The 26,475-nt window shown below is 46.0% G+C and overlaps 1 protein-coding gene and 1 pseudogene across 1 annotated transcript; one reads left to right on the top strand and one right to left on the bottom strand.

Annotated features, from left to right (window-relative positions):
• Window positions 1–6,179: 6,179 nt before the first annotated feature.
• Window positions 6,180–6,905, top strand: LOC109786472 (histone H2B.1-like; annotated as a pseudogene).
• An 11,439-nt stretch (window positions 6,906–18,344) lies between these two features.
• LOC109786493 (serine/threonine-protein kinase 52) lies at window positions 18,345–23,387 on the bottom strand. The gene is made up of 3 exons (XM_020345064.4): window positions 22,471–23,387; window positions 19,406–19,518; window positions 18,345–19,310 (listed from the first exon to the last, which is right to left on the bottom strand). The coding sequence occupies exons 1-3, from the start codon at window positions 22,760–22,762 to the stop codon at window positions 18,588–18,590; spliced, it is 1,128 nt and encodes a 375-aa protein (XP_020200653.1). The 5' UTR covers window positions 22,763–23,387; the 3' UTR covers window positions 18,345–18,587.
• Between the last annotated feature and the right edge of the window lie 3,088 nt (window positions 23,388–26,475).

Below are 26,475 nucleotides of genomic sequence, written 5' to 3'. Positions count from 1 at the left end.
AATTGGAGTATTAATAAAATCATTATTATTAGTATTTGAAAAATCACACAACTTAGTGTTTTCTTGAGACATAGCGATAAAGCAAGCAAATGAGAAAATAAAAATATTTTTGTGTTTTTGTAAAAAATAGAAGCGGGGGAGATGAAAACGAGAGGCAAAGGCATAGAAGTGTTTTTGTGTTTTTGTAAAAAAATAGAAGTGTTGTTCCCTTTGTCATCGGTATGTTACTTGCCCGAGATTCGATCGTCGGTATCACCATACCTAGTTAAATCTCGTTACCGGCAAGTCTCTTTACTTGTTCCGTAATGCATCATCCCGTAACTAACTCATTAGTCACATTGCTTGCAAGGCTTATAGTGATGTGCATTACCGAGAGGGCCCAGAGATACCTCTCCGATACACAGAGTGACAAATCCTAATCTTGATCTATGCCAACCCAACAAACACCTTCGGAGACACCTATAGAGCATCTTTATAATCAGCCAGTTACGTTGTGACGTTTGATAGCACACAAGGTGTTCCTCCGGTATTCGGGAGTTTCATAATCTCATAGTCAGAGGAACATGTATAAGTCATGAAGAAAGCAATAGCAATAAAACTAAACGGTCATTTATGCTAAGCTAACGGATGGGTCTTGTCCATCACATCATTCTCCTAATGATGTGACCCCGTTCATCAAATGACAACACATGTCTATGGTCAGGAAACTTAACCACCTTTGATTAACGAGCTAGTCTAGTAGAGGCATACTAGGGACACTTTGTTTTGTCTATGTATTCACACATGCATCAAGTTTCGGGTTAATGCAATTCTAGCATGAATAATAAACATTTTCATGATATAAGGAAATAAAATAATAACTTTATTATTGCCTCTAGGGCATATTTCCTTCAGTCTCCCACTTGCAGTAGAGTCAATAATCTAGTTCACATCGCCATGTGATTTAACACCAATAGTTCACATCGCCATGTGATTTAACACCAATAGTTCACATCACCATGTGATTAACACCCATAGTTACATCGCCACGTGACCAACACTCAACGGGTTTACTAGAGTCAATAATCTAGTTCACATCGCTATGTGATTAACACCCAAGAGCACTAAGGTGTGATCATGTTTTGCTTGTGTGATAAATTTAGTCAACGGATCTGCCACATTCAGAGCCGTATGTATTTTGCAAATTTCTATGTTTACAATGCTCTGCACGAAGCTACTCTAGCTAATTGCTCTCACTTTCAATATGTATCTAGATCAAGACTCAGAGTCATCCAGATCGGTGTCAAAGCTTGCATTGACATAGCTCTTTACGACGAACTCTTTATCACCTCCATAACCGAGAAACATATCCTTATTCCACTAAGGATAATTTTGACCGTTGTCCAGTGATCCACTCCTGGATCACTATTGTACCCTCTTGCCAAACTTATGGCGAGGTACACAATAGGTCTGGTACACAGCATAGCATACTTTATAGAACCTATGACTGAGGCATAGGGAATGACCTTCATTCTATTTATATTTTCTGCCGTGGTCGGGTTTTGAGTCTTACTCAACTTCACACCTTGCAACACAGGCAAGAACTCCTTCTTTGACTGTTCCATTTTGAAGTACTTCAAAATCTTGTCAAGGTACGTATTCATTGAAAAATCTTATCAAGCGACTTGATCTATCTCTATAGATCTTGATGCTCAATATGTAAGTAGCTTCACCAAGGTCTTTCTTCCTTTCAAACACTCCTTTATGCTTTCCAGAAAATTCTACATCATTTCTGATCAATAATATGTCATTCACATATACTTATCAGAAAGGCTGTAGTGCTCCCACTCACTTTCTTGTAAATATAGGCTTCACATATACCTGTCAGGGCGCGCCTGGAGGGCCTGGCGCACCATGGTGTCTTGTGCTCACCAGGTGGCCCCCCTCCAGTAGTTATTTCCTCCAGTATTTTTTATATATTCCAAAATAATTCTCCGTAAATTTTCAGCTCATTTGGAGACGTGCAAAATAGGTAACTCTGGCGTAGCTTTTCCAAGTCCAAAATTCCAGCTGCCGGCACCCCCCTCTTTGTGTAAACCTTCATATTATGAGAGAAAAGGCATTAGAATTACTCCATATAGCATTATTATGCATAAAAACATTGAAAATAACAGTAGGAAAACATGATGCAAAATGGACGTATCACTTGCCACTGGTAGCCTCCTTAGCTTCCTCCTGCTCGATAGCATCCTCCTCATTGGACGACCAATCATAGTAGACCTCACTGAAAGGACGTTTACCCGGGGAAGGTTGGATGATAAGGTGCTTGGTGTGAAGCCTTCGGGGAGCCACGAAGAACTTGGTGATCTAGAATACCTGGCGGAAAAACAACCCGGAACAATAACAAAGGAGAAATTTGCAATACGGAGGTCTGCTACTTGTGAGTTGCTTTGGGATTTTCCCCGAAGAGGAAGGGTGAAACAATATAGTATTCCCTCCGTCCCAAAATTCTTGTCTTAGATTTGTCTAAATACGGAGATACATCCGTATCTAGACAAATCTAAGACAAGAATTTTGGGACGGAGGGAGTAGCTGATAAGTATAATTATGACATATTCATGGCAATGATCATGTATATAGGCATCACGTCCGTGACAAGTAGACCGAATCCTGCCTGCATCTACTACTATTACTCCACCCATCGACCGCTATCCAGCATGCATCTAGGGTATTAAGTTCATGACAAACGAAGTGACGCTTTAAGTAAGATGACATGATATAGACAAAGTAAACTCAAGCACTATGATTAAACCCCGACACTTTACCCTTAATGGCAATCCAAATACTTGCCTCGCTACCCCTTCTGTCACTAGGTGAGGACACCGCAAGATTGAACCCATTACAAAGCACCTCTCCCGCTGAAGATAAATCAATATAGTTGGCCAAACCAAATGGATTGATCAGAGAGAAATACAAAGCTATAACAATCATGCATAATAAAGTTTATAAAAGACCCAATTAATTTCAATGAATAATTTGATCATAAACCCATAATTCATCGGATCCCAACAAACACACCGCAAAAGAAGATTACATCGGATAAACTCCAAGAAGATCGAGGAGAACATTGTATTGAAGATCAAAGAGAGAGAAGAAGCCATCTAGCTACTAGCTATGGATCCGTAGGTCTGTGGTGAACTACTCACAAATCATCGAAAGGGCAGCAATGTTGATGCAGAAGCCCTCCGTGATCGATCCTCCCTCTGGCAAAGTACAGGAAAAGGCCTCCAGATGGGATCACGGAAGAACAAAAGCTTGCGACGACAGAAAAATTGTTTCGGGCGGCTCTCTGGGGGTTTCCCAATATTTGAGAATTTATAGAAGTGGAACTAGGTCAGACAGAGCCACGTGGGGCCCATAAGGTAACATGGCATGCCTACCCCACTAGGCGCATCCTGTTGCCTTGCCGTCTCCTCATCTATCATATGGACTCCTCCCAAAGCTTCTAAGGTCTCTTTTGTCCAGAAAAAAATCTTTAAAAAGTTCCGTAGCATTTGGACTTCGTTTGGTACAGATTTCCTGGAAAAACCAAAAACAAGCAGAAAACAACAATTGGCACTAGGCACTGAGTTAATAGGTTAGCCCACCAAAATGATATAAAATTGTATAAAAAGTATTCGCGATTGATAATATAATAGCATGAAACAATAAAAAAATATAGATGGGTTGGAGACGCCATGGATAAAAAATTATCGGCGGCGGGGGTGACCATTTGCGTCCGCGACTCACGTCCGCCGTCGGCGCCATGGATCCGCCCGGGAGCTTAGCGCGCGGGCTCGTAGCTTGCGGATCCAATTGGTCCCGACGATTGTGAGTGGCACACGTCGGGGGAAGAGGGCGGCACAGCGTTGCTTCGGCCGGCAGGGAGAAGAAAGGGGCGGTGGGAAGAAGAAAGGGGCGATTTTGGCGTGGAGTAGGTTCAGGTGACACTCATGCCGGTTTGTGTGCATTTCGTAGATGGATTGGAGTTCGTCCTCGTCGTCTTTGTCCAATGATTCATACATAGAAGATTCAATCCTCGATGACGATGACGACAACCTAGTGTTGTTGCACCTCATCGATGAATTCGAGGCGGGGCCAAAGAAAAAGCGGCGCAGATCGACGGTCGGCCGGCTATGCATTCACTGCAACCAAGCTCTCGGCGACAAGATGCTCATGAAGGACTACTTCGCCGAGGTACCGACATATCCGGCTCACCTCTTTCGTAGGCGATATTAAATGCGCATTCAATTTTCTTCCGCACTGTCAAGGCTTGTGAGCAAAATTGTCGTTTCTTCGCCCGGCGTAGGAATGTCGTCGATTTGATTGGTTTTAGTGCATATCAAAAAATATCGGCGGCGATGAGAGTGATTGCTTATGGTGTTCCGACCGACTATGCGGATGAATATCTTCGCATTGGCGAAGATACCACCATCAAAAGTGTCCATGTCTTTGCGAAGACAATAATCCGGGTTTTTGGCCCAGAGTATCTTCGAGCTCCAAACGAAGAAGACACAAAGAAGCTCATGGCAATTATCACAGCAAGGGGATGGCCGGGCATGCTAGGTAGTATTGATTGCATGCATTGGAGGTGGAAGAGCTGCCCGGTGGCTTGGACAGGGCAATACACCGGCCACAAACGTAAACGAACCGTCATGCTTGAAGCCGTTGCTTCACATGATCTTTGGATTTGGCATTGTTTCTTTGGTTTGCTGGGTCTCTCAATGATATCAACGTTTTGCAGCGATCTCATTTATTTGTTGAGCTAGCTAGTGGCAAAGCATCGGCTTGCAACTATACAGTCAATGGCCATGACTATACCATGGGGTACTATCTTACCGACGGTATTTATCCATCATGGTCAACTTTGGATAAGACCATAAGTGACCCCAAAATCAAGAGACGCATTTTTTGCCGAAGTACAAGAAGCTTGCCGAAAGGATATTGGGAGGGCATTTGGTGTGTTGCAAGCTCGGTTGCCATTGTTCGAGGTCCTGCTCGTTTCTGGGGTAAAAAATTCCTGTGAAACATCATGACTGCTTGTGTAATTTTACACAACATGATCATCGCGGATGAGAGGGATTTGGACTTGGAGTACAATCATGATAATGCTGGTAGCCGTGTGAAGCCTGTCAGGGACGCAGATGAGATCACCGCATTTCTTGAGACCTACCGGGAGATCGAGAACTGTGATGCACACAACCAACTCCAGCATGATCGTATTGAGCATTGGTGGCAACTCTATGGGGGGAGATAGATCCCCATCTGTATGCATTTCTATTCGTGTGAGATTCGAACAATTTGGTGTTGTAATAATTAATTAAATTTGAACATTTTTTCGGGAAATCTTCCGATCTATTCATCTTCAATCATGGCAGTACAGCGAATACCAAAAATAATAAAAATTACATCCAGATCCGTAGACCACCTAGCAACGACTACAAGCACTGAAGCGAGCCGAAGGCGCGCCGCCCTCATCGCCCCTCCATCGTCAGAGTCGGGCACAACTTGTAGTAGACAGTCGGGAAGTCGTCGTGCTAAGGCCCCATAGGACCAGCGCACCAGAACAACAATCGCCGCAGATGAAGAATAACATAGATTGGAAGGATCCAATCCGAAGACACACGAACGTAGACGAACACCAACGAGATCCGAGCAAATCCACCAAAGATAGATCCGCCGGAGACACACCTCCACACGCCCACCAACGATGCTAGACGCACCACTGGAACGGGGCTAGGCGGGGAGACCTTTATTTCATCTTCAGAAAGCCATTTATATATTCGTATGTTGAATTTATATTGAGATTTCATTCGGATATCATTGAAATGTGTAAATTTGTTTGATGCTACGCACTTTTCTACTGTGATGAGACACTGTGCGCACCCCGAACATTTGCTCATCCATTTTGCGTTTCTTTTCCGATCGTCCCGCCAACAATTCATTTTCCTTTTCCGATCCCGCCCACAATCCCGCCATCCCCGCCGATCCACGCCCCAACGCATCCCGCCCGTCCATCCAAAGCGGCGTGAACCGCCTCACACCGCTCCACGTCACCGATCCGCGGCACTAGCCCCTCCACCAATCAAAGCCCACCGCCTCCCAGCTATAAATCCACCGCCCCCTCCTCCTCTCCCCACCGCAGCCCAAATTCCCCAATCTCCTCCCGCACTCAACCTCAAGCCCAATCCCCACCCACCTACCCCACCCCATGGCGCCCAAGGCGGAGAAGAAGCCGGCGGCGAAGAAGCCCGTGGAGGAGCCCGCGGCGGAGAAGGCCGAGAAGGCGCCCGCCGGGAAGAAGCCCATGGCCGAGAAGCGTCTCCCCGCGGCGGGCAAGACCTCGGCCAAGGACGGCGACAAGAAGGCCAAGAAGAAGAGCAAGAAAAGCGTGGAGACGTACAAGATCTACATCTTCAAGGTGCTCAAGCAGGTGCACCCCGACATCGGCATCTCCTCCAAGGCCATGTCCATCATGAACTCCTTCATCAACGACATCTTCGAGAAGCTCGCCGGCGAGGCCGCCAAGCTCACGCGCTACAACAAGAAGCCCACCATCACCTTCCGCGAGATCCAGACCTCCGTCCGCCTCGTCCTCCCCGGGGAGCTCGCCAAGCACGCCGTCTCCGAGTTCACCAAAGGCCGTCACCAAGTTCACCTCCTCTTAGGTTCGCCCGCCTCCCCTCCTGGTGACCGCTGTTGATCCCCGCCGTGGATCTGCCTGCCTATCTAGATATATACAGTACTAGTATTAGTAGTGCTTGATGGAAATCGTTGGACGGATGATGGTTCGTGTGTAGTCGTGGTTGGTTGTAAGATGATGTTCCCGTGGTGCTACTTTTGCTGGTTGATCTGAATATTAATGGAACAATATCTACTACTCTGAATTTGTGATGAATCATATCAACAGTAGTTATATGAGTTTGAGACGGTTATATTATTTTGATCGGACCTGTTGTGCACCGTGTGTGTTAGTTTACATCGTTCTGTTGTTCTTGGTCACAAATTGAATCAAGTTAGACCCAATTGGGGTGTTACAATTGGTTGATCTGAATGTTAATAAAATGGATCCGTCTATGTTATATCTAGATGTGAGATAATATTGTTTATCTTGTTTGTCCGAACCAGTCTCGCGCTCACGTCCGCCTCGGTGGGCCAGCCTATACCCCCGACAGCTCGTAGTGTGTACGCAGGAGGCTAGCTTTTTACGGTGTGCATCAGCCAGCCCAAGATTCCTTCTTGCTACATGTCTCTCTCCCTGTGCGTGTACGGTAGATCGATATATCATATTAGATCGGATGGCGACGCAAGGAGAAGCAGCAAGCACCTTGATAAGTTGTGTTGTGTCACTACTCGAAGCTAGCGATCAGATTTTTTTTTCAGGAAAAGCTAGCGATCAGATGTATATCAGTGAAAATAAAGTAGCTCTACCACATCGATTTGTTAGTTTTTGCGTTTTATTGCCATCTTTTTAGCGGCGTGTCTCTGATCGCTAGCTTATAGTAGGCTATAAATGATTTCTTTTTTTTGCCCTTTTGTTTTTGCTTTTCCGTTCCACTCTTTATATTTTATGCATTAATTTTCAAGACAAAGTTTGATAAAAAAAATCAGAAACATGTTCACGATTTTATGGTAATATAAATTTAATTTTTTATTACAATGAACTCTTTTATACACAATGAACTTTTTTAATTATATTAACTAAACTTTTTTAATACACACTAAATATATTTTTCATACAAACTTAACCTTTTTTAATATACGTAGAACCATTTTAAATATACGGTAAAACATTTTATAATATACACTAAATATTTTTAAAACACATACTGAACAATCGACCGTGCATCCAAAAGTGTTAAAAATTCTTCATGGATTTAGAAAATGTTCGCCGATTCAAAATAAATAAATCACAAAGTTCTAAAATGTTCACGAATTTAAAATTATTCATATATTTGAAAAAGGTTCAATTTTTAAAAAAAATGTAAAGGAAAATAAGAAAAATAATGAAAAAACCAAAAGAATAACCAAAAAACCAATAGAGGAAAATAGACAAAAAAGAAGAGAACAAAAAAGCCGGTTGCAACCATCCCAAAACCACCAAAAAGGTTCCTAAAACCGGATCCCCAAACCACAGTTCGCTCCCAGGAATCCTCGACCGCTTCCCAAAAAGCACTCGCTAACAACGCAAATGGTCCAACCCACTATGAGCGAATAGTGAGCGACCGCTAAGCTTAGTGATTGTATCAGCGCCCCCCCCCCCCCCCCCCGGGTCCTTATTGTAGGTATTAGCGGGCCTTGTTGTCTTATTAGCGAAATGCAACTAGGACAAAGGGCCGATCATGCAACTGCAAGTCCATCCTCGGTTGCATGTCGAGTGTGGACAAGCAATTGGGTAGGGTTCGGGCAAGTTGCATCTCCAAGGTGAACATGCCAATGGGTCGGGGTCAGGAATTGCGTGTCGAGAGTGGATATGCACCTCGGACAAAGTTGATGTCGACGGTGCACTTGCAAGTGGATCAAACTGGATTGTAAAACTGAGGTAAAAAGGGTCGAGCCCAGTTGTAAGTCGAAGGTGAGCTTGCAACTGGGACAACAACGAAACTATGGGCCCAGTTGCGAGTCGAGGGTGAACTAGCAACTAGGCCAACCATCAATGTACGAGCCCAATTGTGAGTCGAGAATGGAAGTGCAATTGGGATGAAACAAACTACGAGCCTAGTTGCGAGTTGAGGGCGAACTTGCAACTCGAACAACTACATGAAACTAACATATCATTTGCGATCCAAGGATGGACTTGCAATTGGGACAATAATAAACTACAAGCCCAGTTGCATGTCGAGTGTGGATTTGAAACTTGGATGAAAAACAAAATACATGTCCAGTTGCAAGTCGGGGGTGGACAAGCAACTGGGGTGAAAACAAAACAACATACTCCTGAGTTGCGAGTCGAGAGTGGACTTGCAACTGGGCCGAAAGAAACCCCTAGTTGCAGGTCGAGGGTCTAATTGCAACTACTATGAAAAAAGAACAAAAAAACACCCCCCAAGTTACGAGTGGAGGGTGGACTTGCAAGTAGAGCAACTACAAAACTACACCCTCACGAGTTGCGAGTACACGGTTGACTTGCAACTGGGGCGATTACAAACTACATCCCTCGACTTGCAAGTCGGGGGTGGACTTGCAACTGGGGTGAAAACAAATAAGAAACAACACCCTCCTCGAGTAGCGAGACGATCGCGGACTTGCAACTGGGGCGATTACAAACTACATCCCTCGAGTTGCAAGTCAGGGGTGGACTTGCAACTGGGGTGAAAACAAAATAACACCCTCCCGAGTTGCGAAACGAGGGTGGACTTGCAACTGGGCCGACAGAAACCCCTAGTTGCAGGCTGAGGGTCTAATTGCAAGTACTATAAAACAAGAGAAAAAACAACACCCCTCGAGTTGTGTGTCGAGGGTGGACTTGCAACTAGGGCAACTACAAAACTACACCCTCCCGAGTTGCAAGTACACGGTTGACTTGCAAATGGGGCGATTACAAACTACATCCCTCGAGTTGCAAGTCGGGGGTGGACTTGCAACTGGGGTGAAAACAAACAATAAACAACTCCCTCTCCGAGTTGCAAGTACATGGTTGACTTGCGACTGGGGCGATTACAAATTACATCCCCCAATTTGCAAGTCGGGGGTGAACTTGCAACTGGGGTGAAAACAAAACAACCCCCCCCCCCCCCCCCCGAGTTGCGAGACGAGGGTGGACTTGCAACTGGGCCAACAGAAACCCCTAGTTGTAGGTTAGGGGTCTAATTGCAACTACTATGAAACAAGAACAAAAAACAACACCCCCGAGTTGCGAGTCGAGGGTGGACTTGCAACTAGGGAAACTAAAAAACTACACCCTCCTGAGTTGCGAGTACATGGTTGACTTGCAACTGGGACGATTACAAACGGGATCCCTCAAGTTTCAACTCGGGGTGGACTTGCAACTGGGGTGAAAACAAACAACACCCTCCCGACTTGCGAGTACATGGTTGACTTGCAACTGGGGCGAGTACAAACTACATCCCTCGAGTTGCAAGTCAGAGGTGGACTTGCAACTGGGGTGAAAACAAAACAACACCCTCCCGAGTTGCGAGTCGAGGATGGACTTGCAACTGGGCCGACTGAAACCGGGTCTAATTGCAACTACTAGGAAACAAGAACAAAAAACAACACCCTCGAGTTGCGAGTTGAGGATGGACTTGCAACTAGGGAAACTACAAAACTACACCCTCCCGAGTGGCGAATACATGGTTGACTTGGAACTGGGGCGATTAGAAACTAAATCCCTCAAGTTGCAAGTTGGTGGTGGACTTGCAACTAGGGTGAAAACAAAACAACACCCTCCCGAGTTGCGAGTCGAGGGTGGACTTGCAACTGGGCCGACAGAAACCCCTGGTTGCAGGTCGAGGGTCTAATTGCAACTACTATGAAACAAGAACAAAAAACAACACCCCCCGAGTTGCGAGTCGAGGGTGGACTTGCAACTAGGGCAACTACAAAACTACATCCTTCGAGTTGCGAGTACATGGTTGACTTGCAACTGGGGCGATTAGAAACTAAGGCGACTGAGTTGCGTGAGCAAGGCCGACAAGTAGTCACCAGACTGACGATGTGACACAAGACCCGAGCGACAAAACAACCGTCGATCAAGATTTGCATGACATTTAAAGCGAATAGATTGCTGAGTGAAAAATTATAAATTCAAATATGAAAAGAGAAAACAAAAAATAAATATAAATAAAAGACAAAGACTCATGAATATAAAATACTTCTTAATTTTAAAGAAATAATGAAACAAAAAATAAAAACAAAAAAGTAAAATGACAAAAAAAGGGAACGCAACGGCTCATATAGAAGAAATGGAAAAAGACTACTGTCTATAAGAAGACATGAAAAAAGATAAGAATTAGGGCTGCCGCCTAGAGTAGCTTGTCTCAAAAGAAAAATAAAGTCTACCGTAGCGTAGTAGGAAACGGGAGGACAAAGCACGGAATGGGAAAAAACGTTGCAGTTGGGAAAAAAAATGTTGGACCTGAGTTGCGGGTCAAGGGTGGACTTGCAACTGGGACAAAAAAGTTGGGCCCAGTTGCGAGTCGACGGTAGACTTGCAACCGGGACAAAAAAGATTGACCCGAGTTGTGAGTCGAGGTTGGACTATCAACTGGGAAAAAAATGTCGGGTCCTGGTTGGGAGTCGGTAGTGGACTTGCAACTGGGACAAAAAAAAACCAGGCCCCAATTGCGGCTCGAGGATGGACTTGTAATTGGGACCAAACAAATCGGGCTCCGGTTGTGAAAAATAGCAAATCAATTACGTTTAGAAACAACATAGTGAAACGGGTCGCCAGCATGCTGCAATAATGGATCCCTTGATTAAAAATAGGGCAAGAAAGACAAAGATGGATCCAAAGTCACTTCGCATCATCATTTACTGCATCGTTCTTCATCGCGAGGACAAAGTTCGAACCCCTTAGTCAACACCCTCCTTCCTACTCGCATCGGCTCTACTCCAAGACAAAGGGGAATGCGAGAGAGTCAGTGGCGATGGAACTGAGGAGGCAGTGACCAGCTCGTATCTTCAACTTATGCAACACAAGCCAAAAAGAAACGGGCCCCGAGATCGTGCCACAAAGACGGCAAAACAAAAGAAGCACACGCGAACGGGCAGACCAATGGAGACTAGACGTACGACAAGACGTGTGAGTATAGGATGAGCGCGACAAAATAATCGACGATCAAAATTTGCACAACATTTTAAAAGCAAACAGGTAGAGCGGACCGAAATTTAGATGAGACATTGCTAAATGTGTTAAAAAATCATGAATTTAGAACAAATAAAATAAAGAATGAGAAAAATTAAAACAATGTTGGAAGTAGTAAAACCCAAGAAACAAAGAACGAAGAAAACGGTTGAAAATCAAGAAAAGAAGTACAATAAAGAAACATAAGGAAAAAAGAAATAAAAACAATTAAAACCGAAATAAATAAATAAAACTAAAACAAAATTGCCATAATTTTTTTTAAATCGTGAATTTTTAAACATTTGAATTTAGAAAAGTTTAAAAGTATAACGCAAATAGATAGAAGAAAAAGGGAAGAAATGAAAAAAAAAACACAACCGACTCGTGCATTTATACCATGCACCCCAGGATGAAAAACAGTTCAAATCGCTTTGTGCGGGCACAACAGGCCAACAAAAAGAAAAGACCCAGCCGCAAGCACATAATGAACTGTAGAAAAGCAAACAAACGATGCGCACACATGCATCGACACGAAATCCAAGATCACGAAAAGAAAAACAATGGCATGTTCCCCACTCGCATGGCCGTGGACGCGGGCCGTCGCGCCGGACAACGTACGTTGAACTGGTTCGCGAGGCGAGACGATCAACTAGAGCGAAAATTAAAGACAAACAGATCAACGGTTTTGAATTTAGATGTGAGATAGTATATCACATCTAGATATGAAATAGCAAATCTGTAATAAAATCATATCAGGTACTCGGAATTTGTGATGTACTCCTATCATATTAAGAGTAGTTATGTACTTATGTCTGACATCCTCTTTCAAAACTAGTCATATCAGCCACTCGGATTTTGTTAATGACATCATATTACAGTAGTTCTGTTGTTCTGGGATGCTGCTTGTCAACTGATGAAATCGTAGCAAAGTAGTTTTGTTGTTCTGGGATGCCGCTTGTCAATTGTATAAACAAACCTAACTGGCGTGTTATAATTGGCCGTCTAATATATAATTGGCTGTCTAATATGGATGAGACTTGCCTGCTCCCCACGCGTGCGCCCATCTGTTCTCCCGCATATGTGGCTTGATTTGATTGGAACAAAATAAGGCCCGGCCCCACCCCCTTAAAATCAGGGGGGAGATGATTAGATTAGAAAGAAAAAAGAAAAAAAGACAGCCGTAGGATGAGGTGGGAGCATGGATGGGAGCATGGGGAGGAAGCAGGCAAGCCAGATCCGTCTAATATATGCACCTTGCTAGTTCCGTTCTTGTCATGGGTGGCTCTGATATATTAGCTGGCTAATTGCTATGTTGCCCAATGTTAGTATTAGTTATCTGCAAGCGGCAGCAATACACTTTCAGTTTATTTCTCTCTTGATTTTGAATGTCACTTTGCATGCATTGGAACAAATCTGCCCATCTGTCTGTAGTATGTCACCGCTGATACCTACACCACTGATACCTACTGCCTGTTAGAATTTGGTTATTGGTTTCCACTATATGTTAACTGATCTTATTTGGCTATGGGTTATCCGTTGTAACTTATAGGTCATCCAAATGATGCATTTTCTGCTATGATACATGACTTCTGCCTAATGGTCTGGTTGTAGGTTATCCATTTTCTGCTTGATGAATTTACGTTGTTGCTTGATTTTTAACCAAGCTGCTATTGTGCACCTGTGTGCTAGTTTATCTAGTTGTTCTGGTCCACTCCATGTCAATTGTCAAAACTAGTCTGCAACTGAATCAAATATGCATAAGGGTTTGAACTAACAAGAACGTATGGCAGTTTAGTACTGATCTTTCTAGTTTATACCTGCCCAGGTTCTTTCACGCCATATGCGGCACTGATAGTAGTAAGCTAATTGCCATGTTGCTCTGTTGTACAACTTGTAGTTTTACGAAGGCTGTAGCAATACACTTGATATTTATGTCTTGAATTTGAATGCCCATCTTTTGCATGCATAGAACAGATGAGCCTGCGATGTTGTAGTATGTCACTATGAATACCTACTGCTTGTTAGAATTTGGTTTCTATTCAAATGTGTGCAGTACCAGATTAGAAATAATGATGCATTTCTGCCATAATACTTGACTCTTGGTTATTGGTTATCCATTGTAACCTAGTTATATAGTATTATTAGTAGTAGAGCTTGATGGAAATCGTTGGGCGGATGATGATCAGTGTATAGTCGTGGTTGGTTGTAAGAGGATGTTTCTGTGGTGCTACTTCTGGTCGATCTGATTATCAATGTCACTATATCTGCTAGTTATATTTGACATCCTGTGTGGCTGTGCTTGATGAATTAGCCATGTTTTATGATTTTAAACCGACCTGTTCTGTTTTTCTTGGCGGCTGCTTGTCAATGGTATAGAAGTAGTGGCTACTGAATCAAATAGACGTAACTGGGGTGTTATAATTGGCTGTTCAACATCCATCTTGCTAGTTTCATGTTTGCCATGGGTGGAACTGATATATTAGCCAATTGCCATGTTGCCAAATGTCAGCTTACAAGTATTAGTTGTTTGTAAGCTGCAGCAATACACTTCTAGTTTGATATTTATGCCTTGATTTTGAATGTCATATTTTGCTTGCGTTGGAACAAAATCAGTCTGTCATGTTGTAGTATGTCACCGTTAATACCTACTTCATGTTAGAATTTGGTTGCTTCTCACCATTAATAGCCCTCCACACATTTCTGCTATGATACTTGGTTATTGGTATCCGTTCTAACATGACTTTTGGTTATTGTTTATTTGTTCTAACTTGATCATAAGTTATCCAATCTTATTTGGCTCTGCGTTATCCACTGTAACTTGGCTTATAGGGCAGGCTTGTAGGTCATCCATGTAATGATGCATTTCTGCTATGACACATGACTTCTCCCTAATGCGTTGGTTATATGTTGCTTGATGAATTTGCGATTGTTATTTGATTTTGAACCAAGCTGCTGGTGTGCACATGTGTGTGCTAGTTTATCTAGTTCTGTTGTTTTGATCCACTCGATGTCAAATGTATGAAAGTAGGCTGCAACTGAATCAAATATGAATACTGCGGGTTTGAACTAACCAGAGCATACGACTTTTTAGTATTGAATCTTCCTAGTTTACTTGCCCTGGTTCGTTCCTCCCATATGTGGCACTAATATTAGTTGGCTAATTGCCCTATTCTACAACCTGGTAGTTATCTGCAGGCTACTCTTGATACTTATGTCTTGATTTTGGATGTCCCATCTTTTCCATGCATGGAACAAATCAGGCCTGCCATGTTGTAGTATGTCACCACTAATACCCACTGCTTGTTAGAATTTGGTCTGTATTCAAATGCGCGTTGTATCAGATTAGAAATAATGATGCATTTCTGCTATTATACATGACTATTGGTTGTCAGTTACCCATTGTTACCTGCTATAGGTTATCCAATCTAACTTGGCTATTGGTTACCCATGTAACTTGGCTATAGGTTATCTAATGTAATGATGCATTTCTGCTATGATACTCTGACTTCCGTCTAATGGTCTGGTTGTTTTGTGACGGTTATATGTTTTGTGTCTGTACCTGAGCTTTGCCACTTTCTCTAGTTCTCTTGTTCTGGGTTACTCGGTGTACATTGTTTAAAATTAGTCTACAACTGAATCAAGTAGGCCCTTTTTTATTGTACATGGAATCAAATACTTCCTCCGTAAAAAAAAGAGTAAAACACACTGGAGGTCCTAAAAGTATTCCAAGTATATCAAGTAGGTCATAATAGTCTGAAATCAATCACCATAGGCCTAATTGACACATTTGGAATAATAAAGTAGTGATCTTTACGGAGGGAGTAGGTCTTAACTTATTGATCCAAGCGGCTGTCGAACACTCCAAGTAGTATCAATCCTGCATAGACTGTTACTAAGATTAGTTTAAGGAACACACATTTTCACAGCGCAGTATATTTATATTTCCAGTTTAAGGAACAAAGCATTTTGACCACACGTGCGGGCTTATTCTTGCCATTGGCAGTATATTAATGGGCTATATTTGCCCATTGAGCTTACTGCTGGTTACCTGCAGGAATACTGCTATACAGTGGAAAGCCTTTCAGCTTAGCGCTTATCTCGATTTTGAGTGCCTTCTTTTGCATGCATACAAACAAAGCAGCCTGTCTTTTGTATGCCACATGTTGATTGTTTGTTACAGAAAGTTCCATTTTCTTGCAGAATTAATACATACTCCTTGCTAGAAATTGGTTGCATGTGGGATGTGTGTAGCATCAGATTGTAAGTATGAAGTAGCATCCGTAGCACGACGTAACTTGACTATACTGCTAGAAGTAATCATCCTACGGCCTTGTTCGGTTAAACCCCTCCCAAGGGAACTGAACGAGGGAAGCGGTAAACTACCCAAACGCCTTCCCTCTCCTCTCGCGACCGCGTCGCCCCCGCGGGCGACCGGCCGCGCCCTGGCCCCTCCTCCCCAAGCCCTCCCTCTCTGCCGCTGGCGCCCGCCTCCTGGCCTGGCCTGGGCGACGCTGGCGGCGGCGGCCCCTGGCCATTCCCCTCTCGGTGGCATTCTGGCATGGGGTGGCTCAGCTCCGGGGGGTGTACCGGCGCACGGGAGATCTGCTGGGCGGCGGCGCTGTCGTTGCAGCGGGGTGGTGCGGCGGCGGGGACTAGAGACTCCTGCTTGGCCCAGATCTGGGCCATTTGGGCCATATCTGGGTCGGGGCGGGTCAGCGGCAGGGTGCGGCGTCGGCGTGGCTCCCGGGAGGCAGAGCGGGTGTGTCGGGCTGGTGGGTGTTGGCGGAGCTGCCGACGCCCTGCTGCAGCATGGCCGACGGGGCTTAGCGGGCCTGTTTTGGGCCTGGCCGGGCCAGGGGTGGCCTGGTATGCCCTGCTCCCACGTCCGGAGGGCGACTGCAACAGTGCTGAAGGCACGGGCCTCCTGCACGACGGCGGTGGAGGTGGTTCCCTCTGGCGCGGCTCCAGTGCTGCTGCTCCCGACGCCTGGCGCCTCTCTCTCTGTCCTCTTGGCCTCGTGGTGTTCTTAGTGAGGCGGCGTGGGTGGCGTCAAGACCGCGGTGGCGCATGCTGGTGGGCGGCAAGTTGGCTGGTTGGCTCCGGCCCGGTTGGGCAATGGGGGTTGGGAATGCGCGAGAAATCCTTGCCGGTTCTTCTGGCTCCGATCCGGTGTCGCCTGCGGGTGCCGCCATTCCTTCCTGGAGGGTGTCGGTGGTATCCATCCCCCACTCCCCTTCGCGTGCCGGGGGAATCCTAGGACACGTCCGGCAGCAGTGTCGTTGGCGTCGCATTCCTTCTTGGAGGTGCTGCTTGGTACGCGCTGGATCGGAGCCTTGGACTGTGGTGGGACGATTCCGGAGGGCGCAACAGTGGCGGGTCATCTGCGCTTTGTCGAGCTGCCGTTGTTGGCATTTCTTTCTTCTTCTTTTCCCTTTTTCTTTTCTTTTGAGCTTGCTGTGCTGCTCGCCCCAGCAATTGCGGTGTTATCGGTGTTGGTTGCTTTGTAATATAAAGCGGGGGAACTCTTTTTGGGTAAGGGAACTAAAGGGGATTTGGGGTGTTTACCCTCTAAATCGAGCAAGCCTAAATGATAAGTTTGGGTTAGTGGTTGCTGCTCTAGTTTATGGTGCCTGCAGGAAGCAGTTGCCCACTTGAAGCATACGCAGACCACAACTGTTTCTAAACCGGCTCTATTTCACATGGCCTTCTTTTTCTTGTATAGGCGTTGAAAAATCAGTGAGCAGTGATAAGAAATGTTGTGATCGTGCGTGCCTATTCCTGATTTCCCTGTTGTTTATTTGCTTCGTTTTTCTCTCCTCCTTTCCAACATTGTTATGCAGCTGGAATGCCATGGATTTGTGATGTTGAAACTGTGGGGTTCCTCCTCCCGTGCAATCTACCCCAGTTCATGAGGGTAGTTAATCTAGATGCACCCCACACGTTCTGTTTATCTTCTGTGGAGCTCACTGTTGTCGCTTCCCCTACCCTGATATGATCAGCACTGCCTGCGAAGGCAATTCTACCGTATGCCTGATGTTGTGCATGGCAACTCTCCCGCCTTTGATTCCTGCGAAGAAAATGTTCCACTGGCGTCCTGTCTCCGCGTGCCTGGTCCAGTGGCCAGAGTCGAAGATGCACATCAGTTTTTGGGTTTGCTGTCAGACTACTCCGCATGTCTTTTATCTTCACAATTCAGAATTCCCCTCAAAAAAGAAAAAAACTTGTACAGAACTCAGAATCGTTTCTCGTGTAAGACTTACTTATCTAAGTGTGTGGTCGGTGGTCCTTCCATGAGACTAATATACTGTGCGTAGTTTCTATCTGACTGCGGGCTCCGCAGCCTGCTATCAACTCTCGAATTAGTCTTGAGTGTTCTGCATCTACATGAGAGGGTCTCAGTCTTTGTAAGTAGTATCACCTAACAACCCAAGTTAGAGCAGAAATAAAGGACATTGTCATCGCAATACAAGGATAAGTGGCTAGGTTTTGCTGACGAGTGACTGGCTAAAAAAGTTGAGAGGATGAGAAGCGGCACGACAAGTTTTTGAACCAAAAAACATCAAACCGGCGGAGACAAGACGACCAGTGTTTATGCAAAGCAAAATAAACCATCATCTCACCCACAACCACAAGCGAGTAGCGGCAGTAGGCAACCTACACATTTCTTCTTCCACGAGAGACGCCGCGACGACCAACCAAAGCGTTCACCCATCCGCACAACCGCACCACCGAAAGGGAAACAAAAAATAGCAGCAGGCCGACCCGCATCACACCACAACGAGTACTACTTGGAGAAGCCGAAGCAGCTGCAGCCCTGCGAGGTGTGGTCGGGGACGGCGGGTGTCATGCTCTTGCCCTTGGTGGTGTCGATCCTCTCCAGCATCGCCACCACCTCGGCCATCTCCGGCCGGTGGTCCGGGTTGCCGTCCCAGCACCGCGTCATGATCTCCGACAGCGGCTTGGGGCAGCACCGCGGTATGTCGGGCCGGATGCCCAGCTTCACCACGTGGTACGAGATGTCCGCGATGCTGTAGTTCGGGTACGCCAAGGCGCAGCAGTACGTCTCCCACAGCAGGACGCCGAAGCTGTACACGTCGCACTTGTGGTCGTACGGCCGCCCCTCCAGCACCTCGGGGGCCATGTACCCCAGCGTGCCCGTCTGCCCCGTCATGTTGTCGTCGTCCTGCGCCTCCACACGGGCCACCCCAAAGTCGGCGATCTTCACCGACTTCTTCCTGTCCAGCAGCATGTTCTCCGCCTTCACGTCCCGGTGCACGATCTTCTGCGCGTGCAGGTAGCTCAGCCCTCTCGCCATGTCCAGCGCCAGCTGGACCACCTTCTTGTAAGGCAGCTTCTTGTCCCGGTGCTGGAACAGCAGCGTCTTCAGGGTGCCGCCGTGCTGGTACTCCACCACCACCACACAGCGCTGGCCTGGCCCGTGGCTGCTGCCGCCCTTCTTACTCGCCGGGATCTTCAGCTGGGACGTCCCCATTGACGCCCCCACGAACTACACACAAATAGACATGACACAGTTCATTGTTAATTTCACCAAGCGCTCGCTTCAAATTGATCTAGCATCTAATGTGTGTATAAATCAGGTACCTTTGTGACATTGGGGTGATCGAGCTTCTGCCACACGGCCACCTCCTTCTCAAAGGCCTCCCGGTGCTTCGATGAGCTCTCCTGACCTTCCTGCCCCCAGTCCAGCACCTTCACTGCATCATACGAAAAATGCACTCCAGGTAAACGAAAAATGGTAATGTCGCTACTATGATCATGAATAACAAAACATGTAGTTTTGCGAGTCTAATGTCCATAAACATTTTCATCTTGATAGATACTGGAAATATTTAAGCTAGCTAGTTGCTGTGGGGAGCCATGACTGAACCAAGCCTAGAATTCTATAGTCTTTAAGTGTTAGGATTGAGAAACATATAGTCTTTTAAGTGTTAGGATTGAGAAACATGAAATCGCTTTAGGAGTATTTTTATCTTCGATTTGTTCCCTAGCCACAAGAACTGATAGATACTGGAAATATTTAAGCTAGCTAGTTGCTGTGGGGAGCCATGACTGAACCAAGCCTAGAATTCTGTAGTCTTTAAGTGTTAGGATTGAGAAACAGAGGAACAAATGGCACAGGTCAAACATGAAATTGCTTTAGGAGTATTTTTATCTTCGATTTGTTCCCTAGACACAAGAACTGTCTGATTTGTATTTTTGTTGTCCATTTATGGTGTAATCACACATCATATTCAACCTATATGATTTGAGAAGTGACATTGCAATGGTATGTTTTTCTTACAAGTTTTTTTCTGAACCGGGCTAGCGCCCCCCCCCCCCCCCCTCCCCCAATCAATTTCTGAACTGAAAGAATGAGTTCTTAATATACCACAGCTACAGTGCAAAAAGGACCTAAACCGACCGGCAACCCTGTAAGCAGAGTAGCAGACTTGTGAAAACACAAATGGAACTAGGTTCTTATACTCAAAATATGGCTCTATTGTACTCCCTCCGTCCCAAAATTCTTGTCTTAGATTTTTCTAAATACGGATGTATCAATTCATGTTTTAGTAGTAGATACATCCGTATCTAGACAAATATAAGACAAGAATTTGGGGACGGAGGGAGTATATTTTCCAATTTCTCCAGCTAGCTTTCTCACTAGCAAGTTGAGTAATAATGGATAAAAGCAGAAAAGATTAAACTAAGATGGTTTCATACTTGCAGTAGGAAAATATTAACGATGCAAATAGTGTACATATATCCGAAGTGTCAAAATCATCAATAATAATAACTGAACCGAAGAAAGTATCATCAAAATATAAACAAAAGCTGATAGATTGCGGGTCCCCAATAAATCTCCCTCACATCGTCATCATTCGCAATAGCTACTACCTTCACAACGGCAAAATTGGCAATCCATAAAGATCCCCAATAAATCTCCCTCACATCGTCATCATTCGCAATAGCTACTACCTTCACAACGGCAAAATTGGCACCCAACCATGTTCCTAGTATATCGGCATGCTTCCCCTGTCACCTTGTCCTCCCCCTCCACAACAGATACTACCTTCACAACGACAAAAGTGGCACCGAACCATGTTCCTAGCATATACCGACATGCTTCCCCCATCACCTTCTCCGCCCCCTCCACAACGGCTACTACCTTCACAACAACAAAACTGGCATCCAACCATGTTCCTAGTATATCGACATGCTTCCCCCGTCACCCCACAACAACTCCTCCTTCACAACGACAAAACTGGCACCCAATCATGTTAGTATACCGACATGTTTCTCCCGTCACCTTCTCCGCCCCCTTAACAACGACAAAACTGGCACCCAATCATGTTAGTATACCGACATGCTTCCCCCGTCATCCTCTCCCCTCCCTCCCCTCCACAGTGACTACCACCTAAACAACGACAAAACTGGCACCCAATCATGTTAGTATACCGACACGTTTCCCCCGTCACCTTCTCCGCCCCCTTCACAACGACAAAACTGGCACCCAACCATGTTCCTGACATATCGACATGCTTCCGCCGTCATCCTCTCCCCTCCCTCCCTCCATAGTTACTACCACCTTCACAACGACAAAACTGGCACCCAACCATGTTCCTAGTATACCGACTAGTTCCCCCGTCACCTTCTCCGCCCCCTCCACAATGGCTACTACCTTCACAACGACAAAACTGGCACCCAATCATGTTAGTATACCGACACGTTTCCCCCGTCACCTTCTCCGCCCCCTTCACAACGACAAAACTGGCACCCAACCATGTTCCTGACATATCGACATGCTTCCGCCGTCATCCTCTCCCCTCCTTCCCTCCATAGTTACTACCACCTTCACAACGACAAAACTGGCACCCAACCATGTTCCTAGTATACCGACATGTTCCCCCTGTCACCTTCTCCGCCCCCTCCACAATGGCTACTACCTTCACAACGACAAAACTGGCACCCAACCATGGTCCTAGTATACCGACATGCTTCCCCTGTCACCTTCTCCACCCCCTCCACCCCCTCCACCAATAGCGATAACAAGGTACTGCCATCAATCTCTCTTCTACCAATCTGTTAACTTATCTAACACTGCATTCTATAAGTCTTAAAACACGTTTGATATAATTTTGAACATTAACCTATGAAACCTTATTTGGACAAGTGTATCATTAGAATTTTATCATAAAAACATCCTTAGAATTTCACAACGATCAATTTTGTGCGCAGCCCCAATATTGTTGATAACATGGGAGTAATAAGGGTGTGCTTGGTTTGCAGCTCCAATGTTTCTTTTTTTGGATATGGTCAAGTCAAGATTTGCAATGTCAATAGTACTTGCCAACGTTTGATAACTTTTACCATGAACTAGTTGCCTCAATTGGCTGGGAAGAGATAGGCAACGTGAAATGGGCAAGTCAATGATTTGACCGCAATAAAATCATTAGCTAAGATTTGGCCTTGGCTCGGGAATTTACTTCTTCTGTTCTTTTTTTTTTTTGGGTGAGAAGCCTTGTGGAGCAGGGGCTGCAAACCAAGCACAACCCAGATGTCAAATCTTATGGAGCAGATGGCAATCAGGCGACCAGACTAGTGGAAGAGATAGTGCAGAATTACATAATACAGGCGATCGAGGGGGGGAGCGTATATGATTTTAATACCTGCGACGTCGTTGCCGTCGTAGGTGCCGCGGTAGACGACGCCGAAGGTGCCGCTGGCGACCTGGTTCTGGATGTCGAGCTTGGCGAGGTCGATCTCCCACTCGAGGAGCTCCCCGGGCTGCGCGGGGGACGCGCCCCGCTGCTGATCCAGCCAGACCCTGGAGCGCGTCTTCTCCAGCTGCATGTCGAGGTTGACGAGGTCGAAGCCGTCGGCCCGCAGGTACCCCTCGCCGTCGGCCGCCCTCATCTCCGCGCCGCCGCTGCTGCTGCCGGTGGCCGTGAGGGAGTTCATCTTCCCGGCCGACGGATCGATCGGTCGAAATCTCCCCCCTTTCCGCTAGATCGCAGCGAAGAATGCGTCTACGCCCGGAGCGCGGAGAGGAGGAGGTGGCCCGGATCGATCCTGTGTCCGCCCATGGGATAGATGGATGGGGGCAGGATTTAAAGCCGGGCGCGTGGCGTGACGCCCGATCGGCTTGGACCGTAATGGCGATCCTCGGCCGCCTCTGTATCTATCTATCCACCCACCTCCCGCCGACGGACGCAAGCTCGTCCGTTCTCAGATGGGAACAAACAACAAAGGAATCAACCGCGCGGGTGGGCGGGTGGGCGGGGGTAAGACGAAAACGACGCCACGGGGACGGGGAGAGATCGCAATCAAACAAAAGCGGAACCGCAGCGCAGATCGAATTAACCACGGAGAAGGGGACGAATGAGGATGCTGATTGGATTGGCCGGCGGCGAAGAGGGGAGCCGGGCTCGACGAACGGAGGAGAGGAGGAGGCCGGCGCGTCGCCCCCCGGCGCGAGATCTGCCTATTTTTAGGGGGGAGGCGCGTCCGTAGGGTGGGAGGGAGGGAGGGGCCGTTAATTCGGGAATGTGATTGTGAGAGGGCTGTTTATTAGTTTACCGGTTCTGTTAGCCAGAATCCAGGAGCGACCGTTCCTCGCCTCCTTGGGCCGTTGACTCTGTGCTTGCACCCCGTTCGCTACGCCTACGCTACTAGGAGTAGTATATTCTGCCGTTGTGCGCCGCGAAGGTGCGTGCGTGCGTGCCCTGCTTCTCTCCCCCGGCTCTGTTCTGATTCCCTATGCTCTGCTTCTCGCATGATGGTGACATGCTATGAACTCTTCCGCATAAATGGGGAATGGAATAGAAAAATTCGTTAAGCAAACGGTCAATTAATTTGTAATGATTTTCTGCGGGGGCGTGGCGAAAAGATTGGTCAAAACCTATGAATGAATAGTGCAGACCGGGCATAAGATTTATCTGTTTTCTGGTAGTTTTAACGGCCAAATAAAGTGCTCGCTCCGTCCCATAATATAAGAGCGTTTTTAATATGTTGGGTAAGTTTGTGTCTATATTGGCTCGTTAAGAATTTTCTTTTGTGTGAAGGAAACCAGCAATTGTTGGCTTATTCATTATCAAGCAATATTTACAGGGGGCACTGAAGTGGCTACAAGGATGAAAGATCAGAGAAAAAAATTGAAAAAACAGTGGGGGTTAAGTAAGGATCGATCTCTCAAGGGGGGTCCCCGAAGGGGGGCTGCCCACATTTCGCTCCTGCCAGTCTTCACGAGTCAATTGCTCGTTTGATGGCTTGTATTGTGACAGCCCGGGGTTGCGATCTCTTTGTTGAACACTCTGTTGTTTCTCTTCAGCTATATTTCCCACAAGATAAGGATCAACATGAATTTTATCCCCTTCTTGTGCTCATCAAGAGCAGCCGAGACGATCGCAAGCCAGTATTCCGCCGAGCTTTCCTCACCAGGCCATGCTGCAGGATCAAACGCAGTGCAGCCAGACCAGGCAGCAGCCATACACCAAATTCTCCGGGCTTTAGGGCATTGCCATAGAAGATGCAGTGAGGTCTCGAAGTTGCGTATACACAATGGGAAAAAGTAGTGATTTGGCCACCCTCGACGTTGTAGTCTGTCGGCACACCAGTCTATCCAACATGAGCAGCCATACGAAGAATTTGCATTGGGGTGGTGCCCAGGCGCGCCAAAACATATTGGTGAAATTTGAGTCTATCCTACCAGCAAATTGGAGCCTATAGGCAGCAACAGCAGAATAGCAGGGTGGAGGATGACATTGGCTCCTCCAATTAGGTTCCAAAGGCGGCGGAATTCTGTGATGTTTGCATCGTAAAGGGGTGGTCGTTTGATGTCCTGGATCCATTTGTTGTCATGCAGTGCATCCTTGACTGATCTTGTCTTGAACCTGGAGCGAAGGAACGGTCATAGTGCAACAGAGCGCAGCGGTGTAGTTCCCAGCCAGGTGGATCCCCAGAACTTGGTCATTTCCCCATCGACGATCATCACTGTGGTGGCAGCAACAAAGAGGTCACGATCCCGCTCATCGCAGGGGAGAGATGATCCAACCCATGGCCTATTTGGCTCTGTCCAGGACATCCATAGCCAGCGAACGAGAAGTGCTCTAGCAAATTTTTCAGTATCATGTATGCCGAGCCCACCAAAATCAAGTGGCAAGCATACCGAACGCCATTTTACTTTGCACTTTCCTCCCGAGTCCATCGAAATTTTTTGTAGATCTCTTATCAATGTCCTTTAGAATACCAGGTGTTGCATAAATGGCCATCATCGCGAAGATGGGGATGCCGGAGAGCACCGATTGGACAAGGGCTCTTCTGCCAGTAGTGTTCATCAGTTTGCCCTTCCAACCTGCTAGTTTTGCCTTGATCTGGTAAAAAATGAACTGCATATGTACTTTCTTCAATCTTCCCAAGGTAATTGGCAATCCCAGATATGTGATCGGGAACCCAACTTGTCTCCCAGGAAAACCCAGTAAGTCCTGGTCTAGATATACGCTTTGGCATTGGATGGGTGTTACAGTGGACTTGGTGGGGTTTATCTTCAAGCCCGTGGCCTCACCAATCTTCATGATCTCTAGTAGACAAGATACCTCCTCTCTGCATGGGTTGGAGAAGAGGATTGTGTCGTTGGTGTAACTCAGTCTCATTTTTGCCTCTCTTCTAGGAAGTGGAGATAGTTACCCCATGGTCGGCGCTTCTTCGAGCACTCGGTGGAGTGTGTCCATAGCTAGGATAAATAAGAACGGAGACAGAGGATCTCCTTGTCTTAGTCCCCGTTTATGCTGAATCTATTGGTAGTGTGCTCTGGTTAAAAGAACAACAGAGGAGGAGGATCGCAACAAAAGGGATATCCAATCACGCGAGCGTGTCTTGAAGCCTAGCCAGGAGATCGAGTCAAAAACTTTTGCAATATCCATCCTAAATAGCAACACTGGCTTCTTTTTTCTATGAAAGTTCCCGCTACATTTTTTATGAAGAGGTAACTGATGTCTACTACGCAACTTTATTCTTGTAGACTCGTGTTGGGCCTCCAAGCGCAGAGTTTTGTAGGACAGTAGCAATTTTCCCTCAAGTGGATGACCTAAGGTTTATCAATCCGTGGGAGGCGTAGGATGAAGATGGTCTCCCTCAAACAACCCTGCAACCAAATACAAGAAATCTTTTGTGTCCCCAACACACCCAATACAATGGAAAATTGTATAGGTGAACTAGTTCGGCGAAGAGATAGTGATAAAAGTGTAATATGGATGGTAGAAATATATTTTTATAATCTGAATAAATAAAAACAGCAAGGTAGCAATCGATAAAAGCGAGCACAAACAGTATTGCAATGCTTGAAAATGAGGCCTAGGGTTCGTATTTTCACTAGTGTGATCTCCCAACAATGTTGACATAGTTGAATCATATGCAAATCCCTTAAGTGCGGTGTAGAGTTCACTCCAAAATTACTTGTTGTATAGAAATTGTTGTCGGGCACGAACCACCACAAAGCTATTCTTTAGAATAACACCTTAAGATGCAAATCAACCAAAGCCCTAATGTCACCTTGATATTCCAATGTCACCGCAAATATCTGTGGGTTTGATTATACGGTAAGCATCACACAATTTCATATTCATCTATTTGATTCCCAAGGAGTGCCCCAAAATATCTATCGGAGAGTCAAGATG

This window comes from Aegilops tauschii, chromosome 5, assembly GCF_002575655.3.
Source record: "Aegilops tauschii subsp. strangulata cultivar AL8/78 chromosome 5, Aet v6.0, whole genome shotgun sequence".
Lineage (NCBI taxonomy): Eukaryota > Viridiplantae > Streptophyta > Magnoliopsida > Poales > Poaceae > Aegilops > Aegilops tauschii.
The sequence above is the reverse complement of the archived record's forward strand: the minus strand, read 5'-3'. Positions and strand labels throughout refer to the sequence as shown.